The 12,992-nt window shown below is 48.5% G+C and overlaps 2 protein-coding genes across 2 annotated transcripts; one reads left to right on the plus strand and one right to left on the minus strand.

Annotated features, from left to right (window-relative positions):
* The first annotated feature begins 469 nt into the window (after window positions 1–469).
* On the plus strand, window positions 470–1,668 carry LOC111065503 (glycine-rich cell wall structural protein 1.0). Its single transcript, XM_022353718.2, has 3 exons — window positions 470–579; window positions 647–1,437; window positions 1,506–1,668. The coding sequence occupies exons 1-3, from the start codon at window positions 565–567 to the stop codon at window positions 1,516–1,518; spliced, it is 819 nt and encodes a 272-aa protein (XP_022209410.2). The 5' UTR covers window positions 470–564; the 3' UTR covers window positions 1,519–1,668.
* Window positions 1,669–5,564: 3,896 nt separating this feature from the next.
* On the minus strand, window positions 5,565–8,411 carry LOC111065623 (histidine-rich protein PFHRP-II). The gene is made up of 2 exons (XM_022353875.2): window positions 8,208–8,411; window positions 5,565–7,223 (listed from the first exon to the last, which is right to left on the minus strand). The coding sequence occupies exons 1-2, from the start codon at window positions 8,217–8,219 to the stop codon at window positions 6,093–6,095; spliced, it is 1,143 nt and encodes a 380-aa protein (XP_022209567.2). The 5' UTR covers window positions 8,220–8,411; the 3' UTR covers window positions 5,565–6,092.
* Between the last annotated feature and the right edge of the window lie 4,581 nt (window positions 8,412–12,992).

Here is a 12,992-nt window from a genome sequence, read left to right on the forward strand (position 1 = left end):
TAGTCCTATAGTATATATATATATATATGCGATAGATTGAGCTAACGGGAATTGTAGACTTGCAACGCTGATCCATTTCGTACTCCCACCCAAGGTTCGTGGTAGGACAACCCCCTGCGCTGCAGACTGACTCAATCCGTCAATGACTGTCAATCAAACAGCATGTGAGGCCAAGTTCAGGTGTAATTCTAACTGCGTCTTTTGATCGTCTTTCGAGCTCGGACTGGTTGCTGGTTGCTGGCTGCTGGTGGCTGGTTGCTGGCTTCTGGTGCACATTACACACATTAACAAGATCATTCTCTCTCGTAATTGTTGTTGCTGCAATTAGCGTTGGTAGCACTTGATTTATGCCAGCTGCCAGCCATGCAAAGTGGCGCTGCTTCCATGTATGGACAATGTCTCCGCTCGCAATTCATCAGCACTCGCAGCTCGCAGCACGGAGCAGCCATTGTCATCGTATAAAAGCTGCACTAGGGCCTGGCCAATTGAGTCAGTCCCGCCATAGAGACCGTCGAGCACGGACGCGAAGGGATTTGCTAAATATTCTGTTGGACTCTAGATAAGATGCGAACGACAGCGGTAAGCTGGAAATTGATTCTCCTGACGGGGCAGAAACATTCATTAAATGTGGTGTTCCCTCCTGCAGATGCTGTTGCTGCTGCTGGGCCTTTTGGCCATCCATTACGTCCATGAAGGAGTAGCTCATGTATTGCCCTTTGCCGGCACATATCTGATCCCTCAGGCTGGGCCAATTCTGTTGCTAGTGCAACCCCCACCACCCCCACCCCCAGAGGATGATGGCTCATACAAATCTCCCGGCCCCGGAGAAGATGGCCTGTGGAAGCCCCAGCCCGGACAGGAGGGAGAGCCAGAGCCAGAACCAGAACCAGAGCCAGGGCTCAGCCAGAGTCAAAGTGGAAGCGCCAGCTCGGATGCCGGTTCAGCTGATGATGGAGGCTCCCTGAGCTCGGACAGCTCTGGGTCTGCTGCATCCGAAGATGCGGCCGCTGGTGATGCCTCGGGCGGAGCAGGGGGCGGTGGAGCAGGGAGCGGTGGAGCAGGTGGCGGCGTAGCAGGTGGCAGCGGCGGAACGGGGGGCAGTGGCGGTGGGGGCGGCGCAGCGGGTGGTGGCGGAGCTGGGGGCGGCGGCGGTGGAGGAGGAATAGTCACGTCCGGTCAGAGCGGAGAGACTGGACAGCCGGGAGCGCCCAGTCCGTCTGGGCCACAGCCTGACGGCGAGGACGGCGCCGATGGAGCCGATGGTCCAGATGGACCTGATGGTTCCAAGGGCGGGAAAGGAGGGAGAGGCGGAAAGGGAGCACGCAATGGCGCCGGCGGCGGGGCTGGAGGAGGAGGAGCCGCACCCCAACCGCCACCACTTCCGGTAGCTGTTCTGGTCCCAGCCCCCGTGTGGCCCGATCCGGAGGTGAATTTGATGTGAGTGTCCGACCGTTTGATGGATTGATCAAGTGTATAAATACCTCAATTCTCTATCCCTCTTCCAGCCACGTTATCTAGATGCACTGCCGACCCTTCTGCCATTTCCCATTTATGTACCTTTTGATAGCCGATTAAGCATACAATAGTCCTAGGTCTAGTCAATGTTTCTGGAACTCACATTACCTTAAGCTGAAGCAAACGAATATTAAAATTCCATTACACAGTGTAGAGAAGGATTTGGGCAGGGTACAAATATTGTCTACGAGTATATGTGTCGATATAAACATGTGAGGGAGTGCCGAGTGCCCCCTCACAAAGGGGCATCTCCAATGGCCACACACCGATAAGCAGCAACGAACCTACCCCACAAAGACAGAAGAGAGCGAGATCCGACGAGCAGCGGCAGCAGCAGCGGACCTGTCAAAATGTTCTGACATTTCATAAGTCCATCTGCCACTCACTGTGGGATGCTTCAGACAGATACAAACAACTTTGCTTATTAAAATTCAAAAAAATGCTTGGCCCGGCAAGACTGCGAAATGGAAACGGAGATTTCGCTGCAGCCTAACTTACCACAAGGCCACCTCCAAACGACAATTCTACATGATTTCTACATGCAGTCTACACTCTAAAAGTGGAGCACACCTTTTAGCTGAAAAAAAAACAGTGTTGATCGCTGAAAATAGTGGCTATGTATTTCCCGCTTTAAATTTTAGCAATTCTCTAAAGTTCCCGTCGGGAAATTCAATGTACCCTCGCCAGTCAACAGTCAGTCTAACAATATTGCCGATAAACTAATTATGCGTGACCTCTATTTTGGCTGACAAAAATAAAAATTTTTTCAAGTGAAAAATATGGAGATATGAAGTATACCGCATGTGTGCACAGCCACGCACGAGACTATGCAACGAAAAATGTTTGTTGAGGGGGAAGGTGTAACAACAACGACAACGACATCGACATCAAGGCCAATTAAATGTTATGTTCTGCAAAAGCTTTGACAGCAAAGTAGGCAATGCAATTAACACATGGCTGTGGCATATAATGGGGATTCCAAAATGCTAATTATGCACGTCAATCAGATGATGTTAATTTTAAACGGGGAAAGCCTTCGCCAAAATAAAACATTTTGGGATTCATGTACCTTCATGTACATACATAAATACGAGACCCGAGTATTTACATTGTAGCAACAAAACAAAATATACATCAAACATCATCATGTGGGTCGGAATGGCCATGCTATGCGAATGGCCACGGGGTATTCGCGGAAGGGAGGAGGGTCAAGTGAGGATAGCTTCTGCTCATATTGCACAACGCAACACAACAGATGCGTCTCCTATATTTCCTTCCCTGTCATAAATCTAACCCTTCGTGAGTACGTGAGTGAGTGAGTGAGGGCTCTTTGCTATTTCGATTTTCCGCTTTCGCTTTGGCTTACTTTGTGGCACAAATTGCGCGAAATACGCTGAGAATTGAATTGTCGGCGTTGCATTATCTTCCTTGCAACAATGCTTCTAACAAAAACTTCCTCGGATGTGCACCGAACGTCAAAAGGAGCGGGAGAGACGCATTTGGTAAGTGCTTGATGCCTTATCGCAGCTGTGTGACAAAGTATCCTAGAGTATATGGGAGAGCGATTTAATACAGAAAAGGTTAATCCAAAGGGAAAAGGTAAACTCAAAGAACCAATGCAGAAGGGAATAGATATTTAAGTTGCCGCCAAGTTTCAGCTTTACCTTGGCAGAAACAATACAAATACAAATTACGATAGCTGTCCGCACTATTCCACATCTATATCTGAATATTTTAAAGTAAAAGTTACCCTGAACCAGCATCTACTTCAACACTCTGGCGGTTGCAACACGTATTCAAATTCGATCAATTAGGCCATAAATTAACGCCTCAACCATAAATTAAATTGATGCAAAACATAAAAGCCATTTGACCAAAAATATGCAAAATGCAGCGCAAAAAGAACGCCCACCACATAAAAATAAAAACATAACAAAAAGCTCTAAAGAAATAAAGACAACAGTAACAGCAACAGCAACAGCAACAGGCAACAGAATGGCAGGGCAGGAAATCGTTTACCAATTTTGTTATTTTAAAGATTGTTGACTAAAAGGCGTTTTGCTGCTGCCAGATTGGGTTCGGGGTTGGGGCCCTGGAGTGGAGGGCCAAATGGCACAATGGCCACGGTTTTGGCCCAATAACGGCCATAATGGTTTCGGTTTGCCCAATTGCTTGGCATGCAAATGCAATTCTTCACTTTGAGTCAAATCGCTGAATGGGCCGCAAGCGGGGAGAGGTGGGGAGCGGGTTGTGCAAATCAACGGCAGAAATTGCAATAATATTATTTGGCAAAAAGAGCTACAACAGCCATGCCGTTGCACATTCACTTTTGACTGGATTCGGCCACGCCCAGACACTTGTAGCAGCAAGCTGGGCGGGCTATTGGTCGGGCTACCGTTTGCTGACCAAAATTCTGAGCCACACAATCGCAATTTAAACAATTTCAACTACCGATTTCTGTTTTCAGCCACCGTCTGGCATAGCTATAATTAAATTAACAGCCGGGTCAGTAACCGCCGCCTTTGGCATCCCCACCTGCTGCCCTGAAGGTCATCCGCGAGGTGTACGCGCACTCGCACACTCATATCGTATTTTAAAGTATTTTAAACTGATTCCACTTAGTGTTTCAGTTCGCTTAGCCGACAATTGGCAGTAAATTCAAATGCCAATGCATGCTTAATTAAATGGCAGGAACTGAGCGACCAATCCCCCATCGCATCCCATCCCATTCCATTCCCCCCAGGTAGCCCTCCAGACCGCCCCAAATTTACGATGGCCGGGGCCAAGCCTTCGCATGAGAGTAACCGTACATCGCCTCCTTTTCCTTGTCGGCCTCGTCAGACAGAGCTGCTGGTGGTTTATGCGTGGAAAATTGAAAATCGCCGACCACATTTTCACTTTCTGTTGGCAGTGAATGTGACCTTTGCGTGTGAGCCGTGGGTTGTAAATGTTTAATTAGTTGCCGGTAGCCAGGCCAGGCCAGGCCAGGCCAGGCCATTCCACGGCAAGACAGGCAAGCCAGCTAGCCTTCTTACCCACTTCCAAGGTTATTGATTGGACCAAAGGTTGCACTTGAATTTATGGCCCAAAGGCAGGCATTTAATTTCGACTCGACCTCCCATATCCCAGATGCCATTTCCCAAATGGAGGGGAATCGACGTCAGCCTTGACAAATGACGGGCAATCTATTATAAAAAAAAAAAAGCAAAACTTGTTGCCCAGCCTCAGCTCACCCGGCAGCTCCGTTCCCTTCGAGTAGTTCGAGTCTCCCGAAGTCGAGTGACACATTCTCCGCATAAGACACACAAATTGCAGTCGGCAAAAAAACAAGACTCATACCGCATTGATTGATTGTTTGTTCACTCTCTGTGTCATGCCACATGCCCCATGCAGCACCAGTGCTGCCCCAGAGCTGCAAAGCCCCGCCCACGCTTCAGGCATTCCCTCCCCCTCACACAAATATATATATGTATACGTACGTACGTATATGTACACATGCCCGCCTGTGTGAGTGTATGCAAACTTCAATCGTTGCATTGCAAATATTTATGTTCCTTTCAAACGATTCCTCCCCCTGTCGATGCAGTCAATGCAGTCATTGTGGGACGCGAGAAAAGCTGTCGGAGATGGAGATGTGCTGTGGGAGTTTGAAACTCCCACAGAACGGAAAAAGGGAATTTATCAGAAGAAGAACAGCCAAAGAAATCAAATTGTAAGCGAAGACAACCAGGCACACGGAAATACGAGTATTTACCACTGCGAGTATGCACTGCGAGTATAGCTAAAATAAATCTCTAATATCAGTTACCATAACCACAATCAATATTCTGCGAGTAATATCTATAAAGTGATTTATTGGAACATTTAAAATGATTTCTAAAATGTGTAATATTACTTTACCTGATGATATCAACCTAAACAAGGCATCGTAGGCTTCATAACTGATTCCACTTCTACAATCATCTTACTGAGTTTACTGACGAAGGAAATTCCTTTTCCTGGAGAGGCTTTTCCCACCCACACTCAATAGTTTCAAATTTGTGATCAAATACATTTTTGCAGTTTATTTGTCTGTTTGCAGTTTCGTATAATATATAGATTCATATCTGTTCAGATATATAAAGATTACAACAGTTATTTACAACATACTCATACAGCGTTTCTCAAACGAAGTGGAAAGGATTGAAAAATATGGAAGACAGTGTACAAAGATAGAGACGAGAAGAAAAGTAGGACAGCAGAGATGTGGATAGGAAAGCCTTGTAGAAAGATGTTCCAACTGGAACTCGAATCAGGCTGGATCGTTGCTTAACGGGCAAGGAAGCCACTGGCAGGTGTAGCTTCAATCTCCCGTATTTTGCGTGTGTCTGTGTGTGTAGGTAGATAGGTGAAAGATAAAGAGATACAGGGATACAAGGATAGATTGGAATGCTGCTAGAGGGTGACAGGGTTACATATAAGCCAGCTGGCTTCGGTAGTCGGTTAGAGTGAAACGAAGGATGTCAGGCAGAATGTATAGAGATGCTCGTCATGTCATTGTCGCTGGCACGAATCCACCGGAAACTCCGGTCTCCCGTTTAGTAGTGATCGTAGTGCGCGCGGTACTGGCCATCATCCTCGTGGCCACCAGCAGCTCCACCGTAGTAGCCGCCATGAGCACCGGCGCCGCCATGACTGGCAGCTGCCACGGCGTTCAGATGAGCGGCACGGGCATGCTGTACCTCTGCGGGCTCGACTGGTACACCATTGTGGATCACTGGAATGTGGATGGGACCGTTATGCGCGTAGCCGCTGTCGTAGGCGTTGTGGCTGTTGGAGCTGGACTCCCAGCGACCGTCGTAGCGTCCGTCATCCCAGGAGCTGTGCCCGCTGCTGCCGTGAGCAGAGGCCTGCGAGAGGGCGGCGTAGTGGGCGGCCTTGGCATGCTGCACTTCGGGTGTGTCGACAGGCACTCCGTTGTGGATCACCGGCACATGGTAGTTGCCGTGGGCAATGGGAGCACCGACATGGCCGGAGCGGGCGGCAGCGTGGGCGGCGAAGTGAGCAGCCTTGGCGTGCTGGACCTCAGGAGTCTCGACTGGAGCGCCATGGGCATGCGCCACTTGACCCAGAGCCTTGGCGTGGGCGGCATAGTGCTCAGCCTTGGCGGCCTGCACATCGGGAGTATCGACTGGCACTCCGCCGTGGGTGAGTGGGACATGGGCAGGTGCTCCGTAGGACCATCCTCCGCCGTAGATCGAACGCTTGTACAGGTGATGGCCACCAGCATTGTGGGCAGCAGCAGCGTGAGCGGCCGCATGTGCAGCCTTGGCGTGCTGCACCTCGGGAGTGTCGACTGGCACGCCTCCGTGCGTCAGCACAGGGATGTGGATGCCATGGGCGTAGGGCGCATAGGCGGAGTGGGCGTGGGCAGCAGCGTAGACGGGGGCGGCGTGTGGAGCCTGGGGCAGGTTGGTGCCTACGGCATTGAATCCGTGATGGGGATCGGCAGTGTAGGAGACCGACTGCACGTGACCGTGTCCATCCACGTAGGAGTAAGAGCCGCGGGTGGTGCCATCGTGGGCGCGCGTCTCGTGCTTCTGTGAGTTGGGATCAGCATAGCCGTAGGAGTAGGTGTGGCTATGGGGGTCCAGGTGCTGGTACTGTGTGGAGACGGCTCCGTGCCACGAGGCGGACACTGTCGAGACCAGCAGAGCGGCGGCAATCAGCTGTCGGGATGGATGCAACAAGTGAGAGATGTTATGTTATGTCATGACTCATGATTGGTCCCAGGCTAAGACGTAACTATCGCCACCTGGCGCGCCAATAATTACTCTCGATCTCCCTGGCCCCCTTCCCCTGCTCAAGAGTGTCACTCACACAGAGAGCTTTCTTTGCCAGCTGGCTGTTGCTCTGGTAACCTACATAATTGCATAGTTTGCCTTTCCACTCTCGCTTTCTTTCGCTGCCACCACCTCTGGCCCATCCCAGCCCCACACACGCCCATCTCTCGCCTCGCTTTCGGGGGCTCTCAAGCGCAACCATTTGATTTGATTCCGAGATACTGTTTCAGCCAATTCGTAGATGTTACCTCATGCGGCATTCGGCATTCGGCAGGCGGCATGCAGGTCGATTATGTATTATGTGTCAGCGCAGGTGAGCGGCTCGATTTGCTTCGGCTTGGATGGCTTGGATAGTGACAGCGGAGGGTGGGGCGACGGCTAAACTGTCCGACATGCAACATGTCAACGGCTTATCAGCAGGATTGTGCAGCATTTGATGGCATCTGATGGATTTCTGTGTGGTTTGCTGTGCGCCTTGACATGGCTGATTGGCTGGCGGGATTGCCATGCCCTGACATGGTCGGGGTAATTGACTCTCGAATGGGTTGAAGGATAAACACCGGAAGGCACTGAGGTGGCATTTGATTGAATGTAGAACTCACAGCCCAGAGCAATGACTGAAAGGGAATTAACAGAAATGAAACGCTAAATGCCGAATGGATTTCTTTCTATTGTTTGTAAATTGTTTACTACCCTGCCAAGTAATCTCCTAGTGAGTGCCTAACTTTGCCGCTTCCTTGGCAAAAATAAAAGTTGTACTTTAAGAAGAAACAGAGCCCTCGGTTTCACCACCCACTGAACCATTCGGTGCTACGCTTTACTACACATCCTTGGCACGAATTTATCCTTTTCATGGCTTGGCGTACTTACAAATGGCTTCATTTTCGTTTCACAGAGAGTTAATCACAAAGTTGAGCTTCGAAAAAGGAGTTTCGGGATACACTTGGGGTAATAAAGGAGAACTACGGGTAGCTACGGGTACACACGACACGACACAAAGCACTGGGTCGATGGACGCTGGTTGAACCTCCTAGAACCACGACTAGGACTGTTAACGAACTGTGCTGACTGCTGGCTGGCGGCTCTAATATATACCGCCAGAGACTGCAGCCGAATCGAAGACTGTGGCCGAGACAGAGAGGCAGGCACAGGGACAGAGACCAGGGACCGGGGACCGGGGGGCTGAGTCGCCAGCGAATGCGAATGCGCAGCGGCGCAACTGTAACAAAAGCAACAACAACCAAAGTGAGACAATGAGAGCCGAGCAGAACAATGTGGCAAAAGAGTAATCGAATTACAACGTTAATCGAGGCTCGAAGCGGGTTTTAGCCAAAGCCCGAAGTCTGGTCCAAAGCCGAAGCCGTAGCTGCAGAATGTGTATCAGTCGTGGTGGCAACATGTTGCCACCATTGTGCATGGGCAACATTTTGAGAGTGAGAGAGAGAGAACTTCGATCCGATCGATCGATCGATCGATCGATCGTTCGATCGTTGGCTGCGTTTCCTCGGTTGCGTTTGTCACTGCAGAATGCCTGCCGTGACCTTGCTTTCGACCAAATTGGCTCCAATTTTCATGGGTGTGCGTGTGCATGTGCGTTCAGTTACCAATTTTAATTGCCGGCTTCGCCCTGGCTTAGACATTTCATTTGTAAGTGAGCTGTGGCCAGTTTTCGGCTGGAACTTCCGCGCACGGAGCAATTAGCAATCATTATTTGGGCACGGGCTTAGCCAGGGTGACGTCTGGCAGAGCTCGATCTTATCGGGGATTGCCTTTCCTTTCCAAAAAAAAAAAAAACTGCCCAGCAGAGCAGAGCAGATAGTCGCGCCCCGCCCAAGACCTGCCTGGGCGATCAAATTAAAAAATTCTTATGACCAGCTTACAACATGCCAACGGGGGCCATAACGAAATGTGAGCTGCAAAAAGTGAGCAGAAAATATCGAAAAATATCCAAAAATGGCCAGACAATTTCTGGGCGTTTGCCTCTTTAATCATTGAACTGCATCGGAAAACGAAACGAAAAGTTTGCAAATTAAAAATAAAACAAGAGCACGGCCCAGAGAAGCCAGCGGAAAACAAAAGACGGGGAAAATGGTATTGGCCAGTGCTGCTGCAGACGCTGTTGCTGTTGCTGTTTGCTGTTTGCTGTTTTGCTGTTGCCACATGTTGCAGCATTTCTTTGCAGTTCTCCAATCTTGATGTTGCACTCACACAGACAATCATTTATGGCTTTGCTTGCCCCACAGACACAGACACAGACAGAGACAGAGACACAGAGACCGTAATGAGTGCGCACTCCAACTGAGTTCGATTATTTGCATTCGATAAGCGCCGCCATCAGCGTGTGGGTGTGTGTGAGTGTGTGTTGCATGTGGCACTGTGGCACTGTGGCACTGTGGCACACTCCACCACACAGCACTCGTATTCATATCGGCAACTTAATTTGTTTTGCTTCGCCTGCCGCCAATTTAATTTGAATAAACCAAATGCAAACTGCTCTTTTGAACTCTCCTCCTCGGCTGGGGTCTCTGCGCAAACATACGAAAGTACTCGAATATGTACATACATATGTACATGTACATGGATGTGTGTACGATGATGTGTGTAGAGGCGGGCGATCATTTTGGGGCGTGTTTGACATTTTTACGGCATGCGCAACATTATAAATTATATTCCCGGTCGGTGCCAGTTTTGTGTTTCGTTTTATTAGTTTTTCCCATAGATCTCACCAGCCGTCGACAGCAGTGGGCTGGCTTACGCTTACCGACTCAAGTGCAATCCACACATTTGTGGTGCCGTGCCCGATATACATATGTATGTGCAGTATGCCCCCACCTTTCCAGCTCCATTTGCGAGCCGTAATTACGGTTTTCCATGTCTGCGCTACACTCTTCGGTGCGAGTCTTATGCACACTGATCCGAATCTATGCGAAAATTAACTAATTACATTATAATAACATGCATTATGCAATCAGAATCAATTTATCTGAATGCATTTCAAATTGAACTGTTCGTTTCGTCCAAGCGATTAGGATTAGTTGGTGTGAAGGAATTTTAATTCCTCTGAATCTCTTTTTATTCTTTAATGCTATTGTTTTTAATTCCATATTCGTAGAAAATGCAAATCCGACGTCTCTGACTTCTGACTGTTTGTGTTTATTCATTGCTTTTTTGGTTCTTTATATTCATATTACGCATACGCAATGTTGACTCAAACAACAATCGGAGAAGGCAACCAAATTGCTTGAAAGTGCTCACCACTTTACCATTACTCATTGCTTATTTAGCACGTTCTAGTGCCAAACTGTCTTTCAGCTGAAATAAATAATAAAAGTGTGCAGAAATATTTCCCTCTTCGTTCCTGTGCCTCACAGCCTTCCCGGACTGCTGGTTGCATGTGCGAGTACTCGTATGTGTGTATCCCCGAATCGTAAGGGAACTGTCTAACAATTGTGAAGCCATTGTCCCTGGAGTGGGCGTGGGCTGGCCAGAATTGGTTGGCCTTTGTTGGTTTGGCATGCTGGGAGTTACTTGTTGATTTTGATCGGTTTTCCATGCGAGCAGTCTCAGCATATGCAAATTGAGATGCCGAACCGAATAAATATACGAGTATGTATTCAATAAATGCCTGGTCGGTTTCAGTATTTGCTTAATTACAGTTATTTGCAATCTCGGACTGGTGGGGCCCATTTGCATCTGCCAAGAATTGCATTCGCCTCGACTACGTGTGGGCAGGTGTCAAGTGCGGAATTTGTTGTTTCTTTTCCTTCCGCTTGCCCATTGATACACAGGTAAATCATGTTCAATTAATTGCGTTCGCTGTTAAACAACATAATTAAGATGACTGTCGGCAGGGTGGTGGTGGATGCAGGTGGCGGGCTGAGGGTGGGTGCCACTTGGCGACCCCCTTGGCCATTAGGCAAATGAAGCGTGGTCTGCTCTTAGCGACTGCAATTAAATGTAATTTGTATTAAAATTCTGCAGCAAGACAATAAAATCCTGCACCACATGACGCAAGCAGCCAAGCACTCGCTGCTTGGCCAATCACAGTTGCAATCGGAATTAGCATGGCAACACCATCGTGGCTGCCTTCTAACCTGGCCACGCATCACCGAACCCGCGCACAGTGGGGGCCACTGGCCAGACAAGCACTTGTCACTATTCAGTTGCATTCTTATTTTATTGGCTAGCTAGATAAGCCAACACTGTGCTAGTGGCATGGAAATAAGAGTATAGAGAGATTCGTATATTGAGTATTAATGGATATGTCACAGTTTTTTCTTTTCTTTATTTTATATATCTATTTTGGCTCTTGTTTTCTTATCTTTGATCATTTTGTATGCCTAAAAATTGCATTAAAAATTGTATCTGTCGTTTCGGCACTTCATCCCATTGTACTACGATGGCATTGAAATTCTTCAGACAATTGGCCCAGCGACGACTGCTGACCATTCGGGCGGTGTGCCCTGCTTTGCCCAGCGGTGCAGTGAAGCGTTGACTGACTTTCGGCCAAGCGGATGCAATCAGCACTCTAGAGTCTTGAGGGTGCAACTTCCATTCCCCTGTTCCGCACTTCCAATGGCTAATACTCGTGGAAGGCAATTGCAATTGTATTATTATTCTCCTTTTTTAGCGAGGCTTTTTGTTCTTGCACAAACTGCTTCTTCGAATATTTGTGGTGAATTAAAAATGTTAATTGCTTGGCCAGTAGCTGCTGGCCATTAGACAAATGAGTTTATGGTGCGGGATGCAAGTATTTCATGGATAATGGGTGAGGAAATTGGTTTGGTTTGGTTCATACAGTTGATTCAGAGGTGATGTAGGAGTTCCTACCAATCTGGTAGAACACCCCGTACGGCGTTATCCAAGAATTAATTCAATCTGCTAAGCGCGCAGAGCTAAAATAAATCATTAAAATTTATGAATTTAATTGCCTTCAATTATTGCCACAGATAAAATGTAAAGCAAGCAGCAGCAAGTAAACCAACTCGGATTGGATTGCATCGGATCGGATCGAATCTGATTGAATCACTAACCATAATCAAGCAGTTATAGGTACACGATCGCGGGGCAGTTTATGCTTTGTTCGATTGGGATTTGGCTGCAGCAGAACTCCTGCCTCTCTCTCTCTCTCTCTCTGATCGCGTTGAGTGGCCAACAATTGAATTCAATCAACAGGGGCCACCCTAACGTGAAATTACGAAAATTATGGCCAAGACGCGAGGGGCCAACAGCTTGCCACCATATCATTAGGGTGTAGCTGGCGAATGAACGGGGCCAAGGGGGCTACCGCGGGGCCACCGAGGGCGGGACTTTGTATCTGTATCTGTTTGTAGCTGGCATTTGTCACATTGCCGACCGAGCTAATTGGCAGAATGCTGGTAGGGTTATCCCATAGCCACGGCCAGAGCTCTGCAGAGCTGCGGGCGTTGCCAGCAGAAAATTAAATTGCAAATTTCCGAGATCGCTGTGCAAATGGAAAATGATTGATTGGAAACGGGCTGGCCGAATCCGAATACCAATACGAATACCAATACGAATAAGAATCGATGGCAATCAAGCAGGCCTGGGATGCCGCTCTGGGGTGGGGTGCCGCTCCCACAGCGCCCATTCCAAGATGATCGGCGTGGGAGGGTTCCCAGCACTATCTACATCACC

The sequence above is a fragment of the Drosophila obscura genome, unplaced genomic scaffold, assembly GCF_018151105.1.
Source record: "Drosophila obscura isolate BZ-5 IFL unplaced genomic scaffold, ASM1815110v1 contig_192, whole genome shotgun sequence".
Taxonomy (NCBI): Eukaryota; Metazoa; Arthropoda; class Insecta; order Diptera; family Drosophilidae; genus Drosophila; species Drosophila obscura.